We start from the raw sequence: 21,252 nt of genomic DNA, 5'->3' as shown, positions 1-21,252 counted from the left end.
TAGTGCGATGCTCATTAGATTGAAATGTATCATCACCACATACACGACCATTGTTTAACTGCATTGTTCAATTCTGAATTGCGTAAACGATACAAATTAAACTCTTCTCCAGCAGTAAAGTAAGTACACATTTAATCGAGGGTAGACAATCCATGTATGTCCATACATACATCATCGTAATAATGTGGGAATTTCCAAAGCGAAGCAGTTTTGGGAAATCAATTATTTCCAGCTTAATTTGACCACCGTTTCTGGAGGCTTGGCTTAAGTCTTACAGTTGAGTTGACGTTACTTTATAAGTACATTTTTTTAACTTGACTAGTAGTTGCAAGAATGCATTATTATCAAGATAACAATCGGCCAGGAGAGAGAATTAAGAGACAAAGTTGCACCAGGATTCGACTCAACATCTCCAATAATGATTTGCAATTGCACAGGAATAACTTTTACATGTAAAAGTCAAAGAGCTATCCCATTTTATCGGGATTTCTCATCGCTTCGGATACTTTTTACAGACTTGAATGAACCTGTTTGAATATCTGTAAAACAGGTCTAATTCTGGTATGGCATAAAAAATTCACATTGCACAATTTATTCTAATTCATTGGTTAGTTAACTTGCTTGGTTGGATGATTAAACAAACAGGTGGTACATACATACATAGTTGCATGGTCATAAATGACATTGTGTTGTCTTACCTAAAAAAAAGTGGTGTCTACCTCACCAGAATGAATTGAAGTGGTTCTTCTACACAGAAATCCTCCAGTCCGGAAGATCAACATTACATTTACATCATCATTTACTTACTTACGTACGATGAATTGAATGACGAATAAACAGTTGACAGGAGAGGAGAATAATATGAAAGTCTGTGGTAAATTAACGCAAAGGAGTAGCTCGTAGATATAAATGTGTGTCCAATGTACAAATAAATATGTGTTAATTGCTGTGCCGTGTGTAGAAGAGGACGAGGCGTGATGTGGTGATTGTGTTTGGTCAATCCTAAATATTCCTTTACTTACTTACATATCCTTCAGTTCGGAGAAGAAGCACTTGCAGCCTCCAGTTTCACCTACATTTTTATTATAATGAACTTTTTGTTCCAAAAGTTGGCATGTTCTTCTTGCTTTACTGCTTGAGAGACATGAGATCAACTTTTATTGTTCTTTTGCTCGTGGAATTTTCACATTACGTAATGCTTATTCTCCTTGAATGAGATGAGATGAGATGAGTAGGGTTAGGATTTGTCAGTATCTAGAATCTAGAAGGATGGGCGAACCTGGTCCAGTTATGCCCACTCTAAACATCGCACCTTTAATGAAATCACCTTAACGAAATTCACGGAATATAGGTGCACAAGGAAATGAAAACGAAATTGAACCTCTTATTAGAAACTTCTTCTTCTTTTTGAGTGGTGGTGCTGCTGGTAGGAGGATAACACATCCCATAAAGAATACATACATACAAACCCAATTTCAAATTATTATTCTAATCTCTTATTATATTGCATGTCGTGAGGTTTCGCAAGTGGTCCCCTCATAAATTTATACCTACACAGAAGCTGCCTATGTATTTATTCGAAGTGCGCCATAGATAGTTTTAGTGGTTGATGTGTCGAACCATCTAAAATGCACTCGGTGGTTTCACAATAGCTCTTCTCTTTTCCCATTCATGATTTAAAATGTGATTTTAATTCTTAATTCGTATCATTGCATAACTTTTTTGACAGAGATCGAGTGGGCAGAAGGAGAGTAAGTATGAATCTGAAATAATAATGAAGCCGGCCGGTCCTAAATACATACGTGCACATCAGATTCGATCGATCGTCTGCTGGATAAATTGGATAACTTTCTTGCAACTTTTTGTGCCCTTTTCCCAAATGAATGAAAATATTTATCGACGTCGGTAAAAATTAGGTTGCGCTTGCTGGAGGCTCATTAGATTTGCTCTCATTTGGGAGCTTCGTGTCTGGATTCTCGTCACAATAATCGTCTTGGCTGGAGAAACTGGATCACGTACATTTCACTCCTTTTACCCACCTACCAACCATGCAGACATAACAATCAGCACAGCACTGCACATTTATCATCGCTCCATCTCTCTACCCACCTACTTAATTGGCCATAGTACAGATTTCGAAACGAGTATGTATGTACATGCATATGTATAGATGATGCTGATTAGAACCTTGATATTGGCCTGGGCAGAAGCTTTAATAGTGGGGATGATATGTACCTATGTATGTACTCATTCTCTGAAAGAAAGGTGTAAGTAATAATAAGTAATTGGGCTGGTTTTTGAGCAACGGTATGTGCCGAATTCACAGACTGACTGGCTCCACTACCTCCATTCGTGCATGGCAACAAATCCATTTGCATTTTACAATTTAGGCCACTGCTGTAAATCTGCAGGCTGCTGACCATCATATCAATGGTTGACTTTTTACTTAGCACATCAAATCTCTCGCCGTCATTTTCCAGCCTGGGCAACACCTGCACCTAAAACTCAGTCGAGATATTAATTCCAGAGTCCGTGGTCCAGACTATTAATCACTGCACGACCATATCATCACCGACTGCAGACAAAGACAAGCATCATCCCCTTTCGACCTATGGATGGCTAAAGTTGAGACAATTTTGATGATGATGAAGATGGACATACGTAGGTGCATACGTGGAGAAAGAAGTATAAATGGAATCTAATTGCTGATCCGTCCATGAATGTGCTCACCAAACGCTTTTCTCTGAAAAATGTTTTGTCTTTGAGTATAAGCAATTACACCACGCGTTTAGTTGCCAGATGGAATTTTTGTTCATCGGGTGACATTTGTTTTTCCGTTGTGACATTACGTATGACATGAATGCATTTAATTCTATTTTATTTTACTGGGCTGTGCAAAAATCGATACTTTTTTGTGTCCACAGCTTTTAAAACTTTTAGTCTTGGTTCTGTTTGCCAATTACAAGACAAGGGGTTCGCCTTTGTTTCAAATTACCTAACAAGTTGTACAATAAAATGCAATAAAGCAGACTGAGATAAAAGTTGTGATAAAAACCTGCGTTGAATTCTCTCGGTATTAGACACCAAATACCAAAAGCCAGCTCAAGGTGAAGTTATCTTGATATAAGTATAGCGTCAAGTGTAACGTAATGTGGGGAGCAGCAGACGAATATAAGTCCAGTCTCATAATCATTTTCTTGTGCTTGGCTTTGCTCAAATAATTGATCAAGTAACAAACCAGCCTTAAAGTTACTTAACCAACATCGCTGTCAATAATCATGAGATGAGAAGAATGGAAAATCCAATCCACCACAAAATTATAAGTATTAGTATTTGGGTATTATTGGGTCCACCGGCTTGATAATTCATTAACTTTACAAAGTTAATGAAGAGTGGTCAGGCAAAGATGAAAATGTTGGTACCAGGCAGAACCGTGTGAATATGCATAAAACTTAATTTACGACATGAAATCCTTGTTCCTTGTCGCAATTTTTTATTTTCTTTGAATCGCAATCTGTTGAAAATTTGAGATAAAAGTGCATGCAAACGAAGACACTTTCCAGTGAAAACGGAAAAGTCACACGAGAAAGTACATAACCAAAGAAAAAAAGTTTCCCTGTAATTATGAATCAACCAAGCACCAAACAATGGCAAAAAAATAAACATCCCCTTTGACATAGCGGTCGTTTCCGAGAATTCCATATTTTTGTTTATAACAATTTCCCCAACGATTTTACCTCCACAAAAATTCCCTGATTCTAATTAATCTATATACGCAAGGAGGAGAAGTTCTCATTTAAGTATTTACGTGTACACAAAATGATGAAAACCTGGTCCATCAAATTCTCTTTTTTGAAGGAGATCCAGTAAATTGACTTTAGCAGTGTGTCGTTTAACCTTGGTTTCACCGGAGATATTTAGCAGACGCATAGGTATGCAGATGGTAACACTACTTATTATTAAGCTGAAAGATAGAGCTTCTCTGGAATATTTATCATATCAGGTACTTTTTTGCCCCTACGAAAATCTACATATGCATGCACATCCATATTTTTTAAACCATGACATATATGCGTGGACAAATAATTGCAAGATTAAAACTGGAATTGCATAACACGTCATTAATTACTCTGAAGCCGGCAGCCTAATTTTTTTTCCTAACGATAACAAGTGCGTTTGTACCCAATATAGAAAAATAGCTGGGGTCCCTTACCTCGCGACAACATAACATGACCTCTGCTCTGTGTGACTCTGATTTTTTTATATTTGAAATACGACACAATGTCCATATGCAAATTTTTCGCCACTCCAAAATTCCGTAATATGACGATGCGATGACAAATTACGTATGCATGTATCATATCGCTTTCCTCTCCTTGTGCGCTACAATATTTTACCCATAAATCAATGAGTGACGACGAATATGACTCAAAAATGACGTGATAATCAACGAATTCGCAATATATTCAGAAATCATTTTCTCTCTCAACTGACGTGCCATTTATTTAAATATTATGCAGACCAAGCAATAAACCAACATAATAAATATAAAGTCGATTCCAACATGGAAATTAGTTCCGTCCGATAATGTAATAAAACCATGTGCATGTATCTATCCCTATCCCCCCACATCATTTACTACATGGTTACAGAGTGCTCTATGAATTCGGTCAATTCAAAATTAGCCAAGGAAATGACATTGAGTGTCATTGAGTTTGCAAAAATCTTCCAGTTGAAAAAAATCGGCATGTGTTCTTACGGTTGCAAATTATAATTCTCGTAGTATGCAATTTTTTATGAGCTGCTTCTGCAGAGAGAGAGAATCCAAGGGCCAGCTCAGAGAACATTGGCAAAGTCATCTTTTATGACCTTTATTGCGAATCGTAGCAGCAGCAGCAGCATCGTTCCGATGGGGCAAATACGAAGAAAGGAAATGACACTTAAGAGCCAACTCTTTCTTGCCGACAAAAATTTTCACGCATTGCTCTTGATCAAGGTTACATAAATTGATTGTGAAATGTGCAAATAGGAAGAAATAAGTAGGATTCATTCTCAAGTGAAATCTTTTATTTGCTTCGAGACCATAAAAGTCATATGTACTTAATCATACACCAAACCGAGCACGTTCCTCTTCTACCCGATTAAACTTATTTTTGTCTTATAACAATTCTATACTTTTACTTTAAAAAAGGCTTAATTCTTATTTGTGGATAAGTATCTCTGTATTTATTTTAGTACAAAAAAATCATGTGCTAAATATTTACTTAATTTTTAAATGATTCAGTCTGGATGTCACACCACCGCTACGGCCACCACCACCACTTATCCTGGATAAGTTATCCATCCACCCACCCACCCGAGGTGTGTGCAATACGATTTGTTTGTTTGTGAATGTCTTATATAACTTTTGTATATGTAATACTCGATCTGTTTCCTTAACATGTACTTCATATTTGTGTCTCATATTCGCAGAATCCGTAATATTTATCTCCAAAAAGGGAAAGTAAATAATAAAATAACAATAATAATAATTGTATATTCAACAGTAGTCGTCTTTCTCGCTGCAATATTGGATTCGAAAATTTTAATTTTTTTCCTCTCCATCTTCTTATTGCGTAAAAAAGTTGGTCAATATTTCGAAACTGTTTACGTTGTTAATCTTTTTTAGCCTGGTGCCCAACTTCTTATCACTATTTTATTGTATTGTTGTCACAGTCGTCAGTCAACTATGCATTAACAAATAATAATTTGATGATGCGTCGTAGTAAAATTTTGTTCTTGAACCAATCATGAATGTACATACTCACTTACTCCTTCTTTTAATAATAATAGGAAAATCATAGCTTTTTCCGCAGTAGTAAATAAAAGTCAGTCTGAGAGGATGATTCATTCATTGTCAAAAATAATAATAATACTTACGACGGCATTTGTATGGTATGTATGTAAATATGTAACGCTACTACTTACACCTACATATGCACCTACCCTCCCTCTTTACATATACATAACGTGTTGTATCGTATTTAATTATTTAGTATCACAGCGAGATCGTTAATTAGATAAGCCAAACTTTCATAGGTTTGGTTTAAAAAAACATGATTATTTGAGTTAAAATACAGACCCGGATCATAAACTGTATGTAAAATGTACTTATATGAGGATGATGCTAACTAACTAACATCATAATAATAAATCGTGCTACTTATTACCCCTCACTTTTAGTAGAAAGTTTTAATTTTCTCCACCGGCTGCCAAGGCCACTTGATCTCGGTCTGGTGTGGCTGAGGAATGGTGACATCGTCGACCACGTTGCGACGCCGACGAGCCCGGAAGACCCAGTAACAATCGCCATCGTGCCCCTTAACCCTCCCAGTCCCGCATCGGTTGACGGTCGGGGCCTGGAAAAAGCGACGCTTTCCACTATGTCGAATTCGGGGAGCGGCATCCGCCTGCATTTCCCAGGAGAAAGTTTGCATGAGAAGGAACACGGCGAGCGCGAGGAGACAGCACTTTGTCAGTTGAGACATGACGATGGATCGATGAATGAATGGATGGAGGGATGTTTTCGTAATCTATTGCAAGGAGAGATATAAACGAGTTGTTAGATAAATAAATATGCATGAATAAAAGTGCAGTAAATAGCATATCTACATACACTCCACGTCAAAACAAGTAGCGGTAGGAGTTCGCGATAACAATCGCGAATGAACACGTTGATGATGACAATGAACCAGAAAAGTAATAAGGAAAAGTGCAACTAATTTACATGAATTTGCATGAATGAGAGCTCTTTAAAAAGGAGTGTATGTATCATTCATGGCACGCCGATGAAGAGAGGAGGAAAGAAAAAGAGCTTATTATTGACTCACACACACTCAAACTTACTTGTTTTGTTGTTGTTATTGTGCAAGAAAGAAGTTGCGACGGCGATGATGAGAGAAAGCCGACGACGACGATGCACTTGCAGAAGGAGAAACAGGTACTTAAATCTTGTTGTTGTTTTTTGCAAGGATATCGCGAGACGATTCCTCTGCCTGCTCGTCAGTCAGTAGTAAAAATGAGATGGAGGCAGGATGATTATTGGCTTGATCAAGTGCGATTTTTATTGCAATATGGTTCCGCACACTCACTACTCGGCGTCGTTGTTTATGTATGTTTTCATTTGTGGGGGTTGCATGAAAAAAAATTGCGAATGAGGAAGCGATTATTTCCGTCTCACTTTGATATTTTTACTCGGCTGCTACTTTTCTCTGGTGGAAAGGTGGTCTCTTAATTGCTTGAGACTGATGAGGAGACAATGAATGAGGAGAAGTGCAAGTTGAATCCAAGTCCAGGGTAGAATGGCAAGTGATGGGTCTCAAAAGTTGGATTTGCTATATAGTTCCTTGCTTAGAGATGCTGATAGTTAGTTAGTTGTGCCAAGTTGTGAGGTTGGGTTTGGTTTGTAAAGTTTGGCCGAGTCTGGCTGGCTTGGTGTATGTAGAAGTAGAAGAAGAAGAAGAAAAGCAGAGAATAATAATGTAATGTAATGTAATGTGAGGGAGATTGAGATTACCAAAGTCAGTTACTTTATATGTACTTGTACTATTTTATTACTGGTGTATTTACACCGCACTGAGTATTAAATTGAGTGTGGGATAGATACGAGGTAGTGCTGCTTAGTTAGAAAGAGAGAGAGGTGTGGGTTTGAGACGACGACGACAAGCACAACTTTTTGGTTGGCTGGTGGACGGACGGACGGACGTATTTCGTAAAGAACTTTTGAGCCTACTTTTTGATCCGAAGCAGCAAGCGAAAGGTTTTCACTTTCTCGATTCTCACCTCTTGACCAACACGAATGCTCTGCCACTGCCAATTGCTGGCCTTACCTGGCTCATCTCGCCCTTAAATACGCTGCCCCACCGATACCGATACCACAGGTCCAACGGGAGGAATCATACCTATGCATACCTGTATCTAGTAGTTTGACATGTATTAGATACACATACACAGCAGCCTCCTCCACAACATTCGGGGATTTGATTATTAATTGGGGCTTGGTTTCAGCAGGTTGGATATTAGAGCTTCTATAACTCGGATAGATATGAAATGGACGTGATAAGCAAGGCTTCAGTTAGTCAGTAAAGTAAGTTAGTGTGGTTTGGGCTGATATTCTCCTACTTGTATGAATGACTACAAATACATGGATGGTGGAGAAGTCAGGTAATGTGTGGTATACACATAGCAGTGAAAATCCTTTGGTGATGAAGTAAGAACTCAACCACCACTGATTTACTAGTAGAAGGATTACTTGGTACGAGATTATTGCACATTCTGAGAGAAAACTGCACGACAATGGGCCAAGAAATGGCTACAGAAGAAGAAGCAAGTAGCATTAGTCAAACCATTGTTGTCCTCATGCAAAAGATATTGGATGATGCGATGCCCATGAATTCGCTCGTTTCATGAGATTACATACATCCACGAGGTAAACGTCATTCAGGGATTTTCTGCCAGACCGGACCTGCCAATACCTCACCTTTCACTGAAATCCCGCAGGTGTGAGCAATAGTGTACACATCACGGAATCAGAGTAAAATGCCGATTTTATGAATGGTTTAGCAGCCGGCGACATGAGTATTTTAGTACACAATTAGCTAACCTCCAGTGCAAATGTCTGCACTACAAGTGCTGTTCATCTCTGCTGTCATTAAGCTAACATTTATCTTTTTCAATGAGCCGATTCTCAGTACGTTTTGGGATGAGAGTCACTTTTTTCAATGCTGATAATTTCTCTACCACCATCTCTTGACGTCAATTAGTTTCAAAACTATTCAAAACCGTATCAGTTTCAAGCCCAATGTTCGTTTCATCATCCGGTTTTATGTAATACAGAATTGTATGATACAATTTGTATCAGTTTGATCTATGTATTTCATACATTCCGACCACATAAGTTTGCACGCATGGAGAAAATGCTGGGTCCAACTTTAGCCTTTTCTGATAATAATAATAGTACTATAAATTGTTCAGTTAAGTAATCCAACCAATCTCAAGTTTCAAGTCTGATTTGATTGATTTTATCGCAGATAACTTCTTTGCGATACTCCATCATCCTCGCAGAGTCAAATCTCTTTGCAATAAAAATAATACTTATAATCGATTAATCAAATCGGCAATAAAAATTTCATTTCCAATAACAATCAACCAAGCAGTAAATGAAATTGTACATACAAATAGAACTCAATTGCAACTTGTCCTAATTGTGCCTCCACCTCCACTCCTCGTTTTGGTCCGCTGTGCATACTTGGTCCGATTTCACATTTCCTTATCTGTTAGATTTTATGACGGTGCAAATTCATTTCTGATCGATCGATGCATATGAGAATCCAACTCGCCTTTTATTATTTTTTAATATGCCTTCACAACAACAAGAAAAAGTAGAACGGTAAAAAAAATGGTCAAGTTTTGTGTCTTGATTTCTTTATTTACAACCCGTCGTCGTCTGCCTGCATGAACATTTCGCTTTAACGGATCACATTTGTTTTCACATAAAAATACAATTGACCTTGACATTGGCATCAAATGGGAATTGAGAGCATACACACATACAAATTATAATTTGCTTATTAGCATTACAATAACAGATCAGGTCTCTCCTCATGAAGCGGTTCGTCATCATTTGTTATATTTTTATCGTTCAGTCATCAATCCTTTATTGATACACTTATCTGAACATGACAGATATGATAAACAAAGACACAACGTTGCGCTATATCAACAAGTTAACCCAATTCCGCGAATTTTGCCGTGATTATCAAACTAATCTTGGAAAGAAATTAATATAATACAACAATTGGACTGCTTCGTCGTAATAATACAAACGATTTGTAAGTACATACGATCTGCGTAAGCAAGCCGGGGAGGAATTTGGGTAAATCATGCGATTTTTGTGGAAGAAAAAAATCGCACCATACAAAACATTGTGTATTATCAGATCGCCGTACACACCCATAAAATCAGGCGAGGATGATCGATTGATTGTCCATGATTACAGAGAGTTTGTTCACCATCCATTCACCACCATGATTCATGCTACGTAAGTCTGCATCATTGAAATTCCCATGGTACATACATCTTTGAAAATGCGTAGTATCTTGTCTCAATGACATTCTGGCTAGATTTCATTGCACTCGAAATTCTACAAATCATCGCGTCAAAGCACAATGTGACCAGACACGGAGGTCGGGTACACGAGATTATGATGAGCTAATTATTGTAACGTACCTGTTCTCCGCGTCACAACATAAATAGCGCCGCATCATTCATAACAGACAATTTTAGGTACTCGATAAATTTCGAGGAGTAATTTGAGTCTAAATTAATTCATAATGGAGGTCTAGCAGCGTGTGCTCTCAGATTTTTAGCAAACTGGTGTCAATGGATCACATATTTAATTAGTATGAAATTTGCGATAGACACAAGCTGATTTGGCAGAGATTTTTGCATGAAAAGAGGAGAAACCCCACAGTTGACAGTAAATTTTGTCGTCTTTGCAGCACATTTTCTTCTCTTTGGATGCAAATATCTCTGCCAAACGTGAGCATTGGAGATTGTGTCTTTTGCAGATTTCACACTAATTATATTTCCAACCGATTGTCACTAGTTTGGTCAAAATCGATGAATATACGCTGGGAGACCTCCATTGTAAGTTCAAGTCACTTGAATCAAGTGTGGCGAATTAATGAATGAATGAAACATGGTTAAAACCCGGCCTTGTGTCGCGCATAATTCCGTGTAAACGACGACCCAAGGACGGATCTGTCTTGTCCAGAGTTCTCACTAATTGTTTATTATTATACCTTCAAGACCACACCAGACGCATGCAGTTAATAATAAAAAGCCAAGTATTATAAAACATAAACATAAATACTGGATGATCTTGAAGAGTACCTCATATCACAAATTTCCTTCTTAATTAAGCTCTTCTTGCCGTACAACCAGAGATTATGACACCACACGCAAAAAATCACTCTGCTCGATGATAACCCGTGTATTAAGTGTTCCAGGTTCCACCACTTTAGTCCTATTTACATACGAATTACTAGAATTTATTGGCCTGGGTATCGTTTCTTTCCAGCAAAAAAAGAAGACCAATCTTCTAATACTCGTTTCAAATTTGCATCTTCTGAACAAGATCGCAACTCTGGTTGACAATATTAGATTTGAGCGATGGACTGGTTGCGAAAATAATCGGGGAAAAAATCTCATCACAAAAAATACATGATTCCCCAAACATTTTGCATGCGTAAATTGAGAAGCATACATACATACACTCATATTGGATGGATACTTACTTCTAGTGGGTAAAGAAACTTCTCAGAAGTGCAGTTAGTTACAGAACAATTTGCATTTATAAAGCAATTAGGATATTATTACATGCAACAATAAATAAATGTTTTTGTTGGTACTTCTCTCAACGGCTCGTGTATGTCAAAGTACAACAAAAGCATCATCCTAACTGTTGCCATTTAGTGGACATGCTGGTACATAGTCACATGCATATTATTATTATGGTCAGTTAACTAATTGGTCCATCCAAAAAGCTGCTGCTGCATCATAATAATCAGTGTTTTTTTCATGTAATGATGTATCCTCACACAGGTCTCTTTTCAACTACATCTTTCCGTGGGAAGGAAAATAAATGTAAAAATTCGTGATTTAATCTCCGTCCAGTCACACAATCAATGTTATTTATTATATTTTTTTTCTGTCTTTTTGTGTATTCGGTTACAATAACCTTTCTCAAAGACACACACACTTTATCTCATGCATCCTGGAGCAGGATCCTGGACAACAGATCGATGATGGTTTTTTGAAAGTATAGCGTATTATAACCTGTAATTTTTACCTGGATTTTTATACGTATTACAAAAAGAAGAGGAAAATAAATGTACTTATCACTACAATTAAGGAAGGATAAGTATGTAGTAGTAGCTGCATGAGGATGATATGTAGACGCATTCTGCATAATATTCAAGCTATTTACTTACATTCGCGGAGCGTAAACAATGCAAAAAAAGAAGAATCACATTTCTTTATCGAGTAGTCGATCAGAAGAAGAAGAAGCGAGTTCACTTTGCCAATCAGATCTTGTTTTGCTGTCCTGAGAAAAAGTTTTGCCGGCTTTTTGGCACCGGATGAATTACATTATGTACATTTTATGGATTTTATGGCCGTATTTACTACAATCTGCCAAATAAGTAAGTAAATGAGATGCATCGCGATTGGACAATGTTAATACTTAAATTGTACAACGACCAGTACAAATTACTGCGACTAGGGAATTCCTAACACGAGATTAACCTCTATAAAACTACGAACGTAACAGCATTTAACCTCTAAATGATAAGGATCATTGATTTTTTTTACTTGCTTTAATTTCATTATCAATTTAATTAAGTAATGTTGTATTTTCTTAGAATAAACCACTATTCGCATATACAACTCGTGATTTTGTTTTCGCAATTATTTCTCAAGAAATGTATAGTACACCTTGAGAATTTGCGATATTTTGTGTTGACCAAATATTGAACAAGGAAAAATCTCATCGCAAAGAATTCAGAGAGGATGTAAATAAGATGTACCAAGAGTTTTGTCACACGGAGGAAATTTTGCATGAAAATTCTGTTGTGACTAAAATTCGCAAACATTTATGTAACAAAGTGTTACACATTTTGTACTCTTATAAATAATTGAATTCCACCAAAGTTACGCGAATTTTATGTAAGTGCGCGGTCGTAAGGATAAATAAATTGGCAAAAATCTTATTAGATCATCCCCTTTTAGCAAAACAACAGGATGGATTGCACACGGCAAATATATCATCCATCCGCAATTTGCATGTGGAGAAGCCCAATTCATAATCATTGTTTTTAGCACTTATGTCATCCCTCGTTCGTGTCCGGACTAACCCAGTAACTAAAAAGTAAACACTTCCCGATTCGTGGAAGTAAGTGGGACAGGAGACGAAAGAATTAGGAAGAGAGCAAATACCAACGCTACGTTAAGATGGATGCGGTTGAGTCAATTACGCGACTTTATCCTTGCCTTCTCCTTGTTTACCGGTACATATCACCCCATGCATCCCGTGTCTTACCTAATATTTTCAAGGTTATCGGGTTGTATAATAAGCCACGTCTCTCCTGTAAGTGGGTTAAACACATTTCTTGCTGTTTTAAGCGAAATCATGCCTAGATCCGTTGGAATTCCTGGTCAACTCTGGGCCGCCAAAATTTGCACTTCAACTTGTGGTCATACAATGAGATCTTCGTAATCAAATGGCACGTACACAATGTATTTGCCAATCAAGCGAAGGAAGTTGACGGAGTAAATGAAATGGAACCGAGAATGGTGGAGGATGTAACAAGTCGTTACTTATTAGTCATCACTCGCTTTCAACGAAGATCACATTTCATTACTTGCATCTTTCGGTTCTCGTCATTCTTCTTCTTGTTGAATTCAAGCGAAGCAAACTGTTCCAATTTTACCTGGGAAGTTCCCAGTACCAGAATTTACCTGTATTGTGTGTTGTATAATGGACATTTAAATCCTTCAGCACGTAGGTTAGATAACAATGTAAAAGTGCTAGATCCGCATCCAATTAATTGGCCCAGGTCTGGGTTGGTTTTACCCATACGTAATAAAACTTGGGGATGCAAATTCCTCGATAAAGTGACGACAGGTATCGTTTATTTTTGGGTATGCAAATCCTCTGAAAGATGATGCCTTATTGCCTTCTATTGATGAATGCATGCAAGAAATCGAGTTGGGAAAATTGAGACAGTTTTGCTAAAAAAACGTTAATTTTTATTGTTCCTGAGAACAAATAAATGTGTTGTTGTTGTGTAAATTACTCATCCTGGTTAATTATTACTGTTACACAGAAGCAGTAAAATGATGACAATTGGTCTTTTCTGAGGAATTTTCATTCATCAAGTTCACTACCTGGGCAGTTTGCTGGACTAATAAATTTCATGGGCAGAGTACATATTGCTCATAACTTCTGCCGTCGTTTTAATTATTTAACAGTCGTCTGTCGCATGCAATATTTTACGACTTTGGGCATTTTTATCTGAAATTCTCAGATTTCAAGGAATTATGCGAGTTCACAAAACGACTGTTCTGCTTTCTAGGTATGCAGGAGTTAGTAAACCGTGGGACAATTTTTTTCTAATTTTTTTAGCACCATACTAATTTTAGACTTTGATTTACAATAGAGGTTTGATTTGTGTAGTTGAAATGTGAGACGACCCAGTGGCAGCTTGGCCTTTTAGCAATAAAAATCTGTAGTGGTTGGTTGGTATTGTGCTATTATTTTGTTTATCATCTAATCGTGGATGGAGGTGATGCAGTATTGTCGGAAATAGTGGTATTATCAGATACGTCAATCATGCAAAAAATATGAATGTAAACTTGTAGACTTGGACAAAAGGGTAATTAAAAAATTATAGCGTGCCCAATTGTTGTATTCTCTAATGTACTTAAACTACTACCCAAAACTCTTTTTTCATTTCCTTACATCGTTACACAATTTTGAAATAATAACACAAAAATGAAGGTCCCCTCTGCCTAAAGGTTGACTTTATGCTTGCCCGTGGAAAATGGAAACTGCATCAAACTACTCATGTCAAGTCGAAAGGCCTTGAATCAGAAAACTAAACAAAACTTAGCCGACATTTAGAAAGCCGTAAAATTAACGGCAGCAGTCGCTAACTAACAGCTAATATATATATAATTTTAAACACAAATTGAGTACATATTTATACTGCAGACGGACGGCTGGAGACATATTTCCTCTCTGAAAAAGGAGTAAAATAGGCACACACATGAATTCTGGTGTATGTAATGAATTGAAATAAACCTTATCTTTTGATAATAAAGAAATTTTGTAAAGCCATTAAAACAAGCGAATTAACTTTCCTATGAATCCAACACTTGGTTTTATTATTAATTATATTAAAAGAGTAAATCATGATGATGATGATGACGAATGATGAAGTCTGGGCTTTCATGTATGCAAAAATTTTGCATACATGTATGTGTATCCTTGTTTTATCGCGAATTCGGAGCCAGAAATATGCCCTACTTATTTATGTATTTGTCTCTTATTCTTCTGACATGTGCGTCAATATCGTGACTTTTTACGAGGTTGTGCAGTAGCAAGTATATACATACGTAAAGTGGTTAGTTAGTTGTTGTATCATCATTATTTTTCATGCATGCAATTCATGTGCGGAATGACAACGAGCAAAACCGGACGAGCAATTCACGGGGTCGAAGACGTTTTCAAATGCGGAAGTGGTTAGCTTAGCGGGATAACCCGGTAAACAACTTAATCTCGTGCATTTACACTTGTGTACATCTTGCAATGGGCACGAACAGATCACATGGGCATAGGCACGTATTTAATATGCAAATATTTGAGCCATTTCCATTTGTAGGTCAAATTTATTTATCATGCAGTGAAAGTTAACGTCACGTCAAATCAAGGATTAATTGCAGTGCAGATTATTTTATGTGCACAGCATTTGAAACACTTTATCACGGGGAATTTGTCAGATTGAGTAATGGCTCTCGTATAAAAAAACGGTATTCGCATTTTTGCAAACGTTTAAATACATAGAAGGCGAAATGCCTGCCTGCCTGGAGCGGAGAGATCTGTAATCATCTGTAATCTAATTCTCTACTTTGCTTTAGTTAAATAGCGAAAACATAGTTACTTAATTGCACTTAATCTGCATTTTTAGTTCTCACGATGCATAACCTTGGCCTTATCATAGAACGACGATTTCTCGTCTAAATAGCCGTGATGCATGGTGACAAAATGTAGTCAAATTGCCGACGCTTTACATAATATGCAAATATATACATATAACACGTTCTGTATCGCTTCTTTTACATGTCTAATCAAATTACAATACTTGATTCTATATCGTCTAGCACCGCATAAAACGACCAAACGGAGAATACACATGTCTTTTTTCAGCAGATTTCTTACTCGTCTGCAACAAACATATGTACATAAAAATGCATTTAAAAAACCTACAGTGCAGACTCCATATAGCCCGAGTCAGGGACATAGTCCCTGACTCAATAAGTCAGAGCCCGCTTCTAAATTTTTTCCCGACTTGACCGACATAATATCACCAACTTCCGTGTTGTGGATGGTTAAAAGTTTGTTAGATAGTTTCTACCATTTGGTAACAAATTTTTGAATTAGTTACAAATCGTGTGCCTTGACCATGCACCATGACCAGTGGGCTTCTTTATCATCCTGAAGTTCTAAGCTGTATGCATGTGCTATCTGCTATCCAGCAGTGGTTTTCACTTTTTCAGCCTCCATATCAAATTTCAGCTCAATATAACGATTTTGAAAAATCAGTATGGATTACCCGCGAGGGTCACTCTGGTTGCACTTTGCTCTCTTTTAACTTCATATTCTTTAATTAGAAGCCATTAAGTATCATTATGCCGGATTTCATCTTTTTAAAGCAATTTCTAAAAATCGGTATGGATCACCCCATAGGGTCGCTAAAGATAAAAATTTTACAAATATCATCCATATTCTTTCATTAAAACCCATAAACAACCTCTCCACCAAATTTCAGTTCGATATGATGATTTTGAAAAATCGGTATGGGCCACCCCCTAGGGTCCCTCAAGACAAAAAATTTTTCCAATTAGCAACCTCTGTACTAAATTTCAGCTCTCTTGAAATTTTGGTGCATAATACCCCACCCACTCCGATGACCCCCACCGGTCAACCACTTGACCGATTTTGCCCATCTTCGAACTCGTTTCCTAACTTTGTCCAATATGCATATGGTACAAATTTCAAGTCAATCGGTTCAGCCGTTTTGGCTCTATCGTGCCGGACAGACAGACAGACGGACGGACGGACATGACGGTTCCATAAGCCCTGACTCGGGCTAAAAAGGGTAAAAAATAAAAATGCAGAAAAGTTGAAGCCTGCTTTTTTCAGCCAAAGTATCAAAGTTGTGGTGGTGTGGGTAATACCAGTTTACTCAACAATTCTGCAACAATTTCTGCTGCTTTTTTTCTCTTCTCCGTGCCGTAGAAGTTTTCCTGATGCATTACATAGTTCGCTCCTCTAAAATACCAAGTAACCAACGCCTGGATGATCGGGAGGAATTGCATGCACTGATATGAATGAACTCGGCAAAATTATTGTTTAGGTTGAGAGATTGTTGACCAGCAGGTCTATCGGTTACAAGATGATCAGATCGTACGAGTCGAGGAGTAGTACCACCAAACCTCTTTAAAACTGCGATGGATTTTTTTACGATTATTTTATTTTCTTCTGTGTGAAGCCAAATGGTTGGCTGACTACTTGGTAAAAGAAGGCAGGCAGGCAGACCAGAATTCTGACTTTCAATTTCTTCGGGCATTATAAAATTCGATTAATCATCTCCAAGAGCCAAATACGCTAAAAAGTTGGCGTGAATTCAAAACTCTATCATGATTTGCTAAATGTAATTCGTTTCGCAATTTTATTTCTTTATTATGTATGTGAGAAGGATTAAACATGCTATTCATTCAAAGTGTAGTACAGCGTTCCTCCAAAGAAAAGAGATAGATGCGCAGATTGTTAATTCCAATGATAATCCCTCCTATTTATTTAATAGGTCGTTGAGCTTTTCGGGGCAAGATTCTCTTCAGATAAGTTTTTGATGGGTTCCTCTTCTTGCCAAAATTGCAATTATTATTGTTATTACGTCTTTGTGTGTGTGTCATCATCTCATCATCGGCCAGTTAAAAAAATTATGTCATTAGATAGCCGACCAGTCAAGTCATTCAATCAATTCCGACACATGCATGCATTATGTACAAACTACGCACGAGGAAAAATAAAACATTCAACAAATGTGACTTTGACATTGAATTTGGATACCTAAAAGATTTTACTTGTTTTACAACCAAAACAAGTAAGTAGCTAAATAAGTAGGTTTCATAAGTTTGGAATTGATAATGCGGTCATGTTATTTATTTTGATTATCATTTTTATTAATGATATCTAGGACTGGCGACTACAATGCAGCTGAAACCAGCTACACGGCATGCACGTATACGTACTTAAGTATTTATCTTCTATTCTACATTCATACCTGATAAAAATTATACAATATGTAGGAAATGGAAAATGGTTGTGATGAATTGACGAATGCGGAAGTTTGCACGATTATTTAGACGATGATACCTAATTATTTAATGATGCTGCGAGTACTGCGAAAAGGTTGGTTTTCTAAATAATAAATACTAATACCTAATAACATTATTACTTGGCTATTGCATAATACTAGTAACCGACTCAATTATGGTGACCCATATTTAATAAATAATTTGGTACACTAGGTTTATGTCGTTCTCAAACGCTGAATATTATTTGTGGAATTTGTCCACTTGCGAATGACTCGCCGGAAACGACATTGGGGAAAGTAAAGTTGACCTTTATTCCGTCAGTACAGGCGACGTACACGTTTGCGAGGGATTTTGTCCCGTAATATGCATCGATTTGATTTCCGTACCCTCCGAAACTTCCATGCGCGGTGGTAGGAGCGCCAAATGTAAATGTGCCAGGACTACAGAGCGCAGACTCGCGAAGCACTTTTAACACGGCGTTCAAAGAATATTCTTCATCCGGTCGGACTTCTAGTGGTCGGTCAAATTGAATTTGGAACGGCATGCGGAAATCATACTGTGTGTGGGAAATATGTAATTAGTTAATTTGTGGGAATCAATGATTTTTTTGGGTGGTAAATTTGCATACATTTCGACTAGTTCCTTCCATCGTTCTAGAGCCGAGAAGCTGTCCAAAAGCGAATGTCACGCTTGAGCTTCCATTCGGATTATCTATCGAATTTATTGGGTTGGGAACACTCCTTGATTTGAATAGGCTCACAGTGGCACTGAATTTTAGGCCAGATATTGAGCTAGATATTGCATATATTCCAACTCCATTGATAAAAACTCTCTGGTCTGTCCGAAATCTGTAAGAAAATATTAAGTAACACTAGTTAAGTCGTTAAGTGCATGTGTATTCGTAAAATTCAATAAAAATTTGGTCTCACTTGACGGACGAGTTGTAGACGCTGTCACCCGTACAAAACGAAGTGAAGTGAATTACTTTGCTTAGCACGTCCGCAAATCGAGTAAGATATTGCAGTTTAGGCCGATAAATACGCCTCTCGATGTGGAATGGAGTATCAGGTCGATGTTGTCTAGAATAATGCGTGATAATTCATTACAGTAATATGCGCATAATTAATAATTTTGAAAAATGTTTCCATACTTTTGATCACTTCCGATACACAAGTTCATAAAAACACTAATTATTTCGTCTTTGGTTAACACATATGTGGGAACAACTTCAATGGAAAATTCTTCTCTTGACCTAGAAATAAAATAGTTAAATAATCGCATCTCCGTGTTCAGCTGGAAAATATTTTAATCTTCATACATGGCTGGAAACCGGACTAAATGGATAGCCTTGCCAAGAACCTCTCGTTGACTGGTTGGCGATACTTCAATCTCTCTCCGTTTGCATTCTGCTTCCGCCCATCTTAAATAATTTTAAAAGTTTGACATTAAATCGATCAATTGCATAATTGTACTAAATTGATACTACTGCCTACTTTAATACTCCTTTAAATAATACACATTCATTAATTCTGAGGTTCTCGCGTTGCAACAGTGTGCACAAAGTATCCCGATCAATGTCCAGAAACTCTTCAGTCGTTAAAACCTTGTCGATTTGTCTAAAAAATACCTTAGCATTATATACATTCCTTGTCCTGATATGATGTAGTATTATCGTTACCTGTCCAGGTAACGAAGGCACGTGTCTGCCAATTTTGGTTCATCGAAGACAATTGATCGATTATAAATCAAAAACAAATTTTCCGGACTCATCTTATCAACCAGCAATTCTGCACATTTGTTTGCAAGGTGTGGAACGATATAGATTTTTGCAGGCTTCAATAGCAACATTGCGTCAATGGCATCCATCGATTCGTCAAATTCATCCGTGTAGAGATACTATAACATGAAAATGCATTTAATACCGCATCACGATTACAGATTACACGTTATAACTAATCGCCCAAGTCGTACCTTCAGGAAACCAAGAAACACGTCGGGTTCAATGTCAGGGATTCTGTGAATGTTTTCCTTCATGGCCATCGGCCCAAAAAATAGTTTCTCGAAATAGGGCGACCCTGCCGAGAGTATGGTTTTGTGGCCTGAAAATTTATAGAGAAGGAGAACCAATAAACTAGAGAGCCCGACTTATCAATGGATTAATTTTTGGGTAAAAGTTACCGAAGATGGGTGTGTCCATAGGTCCAACGTGGAAGGTGATGTCGCTCAAGCGATCGCTGTTCACGAGGCAAGACGTCCTTTCCTTGATACTCCCCTTCGATTCCTGCCAACTCTGGTACGAGGGTGGTGCTGGTTTCTTGGCAATTGTTACTGTGGAACCACCACCCCCACTCGTCCCTGCGCCCCCTGACTCCAGCTTTACATCCAATCTGCAGTGAAAACACTTATTTATAGCATATATGCAAAATGCCAATTCAAAATCTGACATTTAAAAAAGCTGACCTTCTCCTTTTACCAAAACCACCGTCCTGATTCGAATCTCCAGGTCCACCACCCCCATTGCCATGATTTGCATCCAGGCAGTGGGAGTCCATTCCAAAATTCGATTTATATTATATCTACGAGTGAAAGTTCAAAAAAGTAATATTCAATCAAAGACAAGACAGAAGAGAAAGTTGTAATTTTCGATATTAAGAAAGTCAAACTTTCTATAATTGTCTGACTTTCACTGGAACAATGTTATTACGTAACGTAATAGAGAACAGAATGACATAACAAGGCCAACTAATCCCATATATTTATTGTCCAACTGTTCTGTATTGTACTTTTGGAGAGCATTAAAGAACCCGCTGTGGAATGTCCACCCTCATTTTTTGTTGGTAAACAAATCATTAAAGCTTACGTAAGCAACTCCATATCGCAATTTTGCATGCAATATTTGTCGCAAAGTTTTATTTATAGATGCAAAAGTGATATGCGAATAATAATAAATTATTACATGTGCCTAATATTTATGTAATAAATACAGAATTGGCGTCAATATCTACCAAATTAGATTTCCGGAGAAAGTTAGCATTCTTTTTTCTACTTTCT

General features: G+C 37.4%; 1 protein-coding gene and 1 long non-coding RNA gene across 2 annotated transcripts; both read right to left on the bottom strand.

Moving 5' to 3' along the window:
* Nucleotides 1-5,040: 5,040 nt before the first annotated feature.
* LOC110860575 lies at nt 5,041-7,845 on the bottom strand. The gene is made up of 2 exons (XR_002548973.2): nt 6,886-7,845; nt 5,041-6,572 (listed from the first exon to the last, which is right to left on the bottom strand). It is a non-coding gene; the product is annotated as an uncharacterized LOC110860575 (long non-coding RNA).
* Nucleotides 7,846-17,773: 9,928 nt separating this feature from the next.
* LOC110860559 (BTB/POZ domain-containing protein 1) lies at nt 17,774-21,000 on the bottom strand. Its single transcript, XM_022109622.2, has 10 exons — nt 20,662-21,000; nt 20,380-20,588; nt 20,173-20,300; nt 19,880-20,097; nt 19,695-19,817; nt 19,520-19,621; nt 19,352-19,453; nt 19,131-19,280; nt 18,830-19,049; nt 17,774-18,757 (listed from the first exon to the last, which is right to left on the bottom strand). The coding sequence occupies exons 1-10, from the start codon at nt 20,751-20,753 to the stop codon at nt 18,428-18,430; spliced, it is 1,674 nt and encodes a 557-aa protein (XP_021965314.1). The 5' UTR covers nt 20,754-21,000; the 3' UTR covers nt 17,774-18,427.
* Between the last annotated feature and the right edge of the window lie 252 nt (nt 21,001-21,252).

This window comes from Folsomia candida, unplaced genomic scaffold (assembly GCF_002217175.1).
Source record: "Folsomia candida strain VU population unplaced genomic scaffold, ASM221717v1 Fcan01_Sc033, whole genome shotgun sequence".
Lineage (NCBI taxonomy): Eukaryota > Metazoa > Arthropoda > Collembola > Entomobryomorpha > Isotomidae > Folsomia > Folsomia candida.
Note: the sequence above shows the minus strand (reverse complement) of the source record. Positions and strands in the feature narration are given on the sequence as shown.

Coding starts and splice junctions, on each gene's coding strand:
- LOC110860559 (XM_022109622.2), bottom strand. CDS start 20,753: ATGGACTCCCACTGCCTGGATGCAAATCATGGCAATGGGGGTGGTGGA. Junction 20,301..20,379: donor TATGGACACACCCATCTTCG/GTAACTTTTACC, acceptor ATAAATTTTCAG/GCCACAAAACCATACTCTCG. Junction 18,758..18,829: donor TGGAAGGAACTAGTCGAAAT/GTATGCAAATTT, acceptor TCCCACACACAG/TATGATTTCCGCATGCCGTT.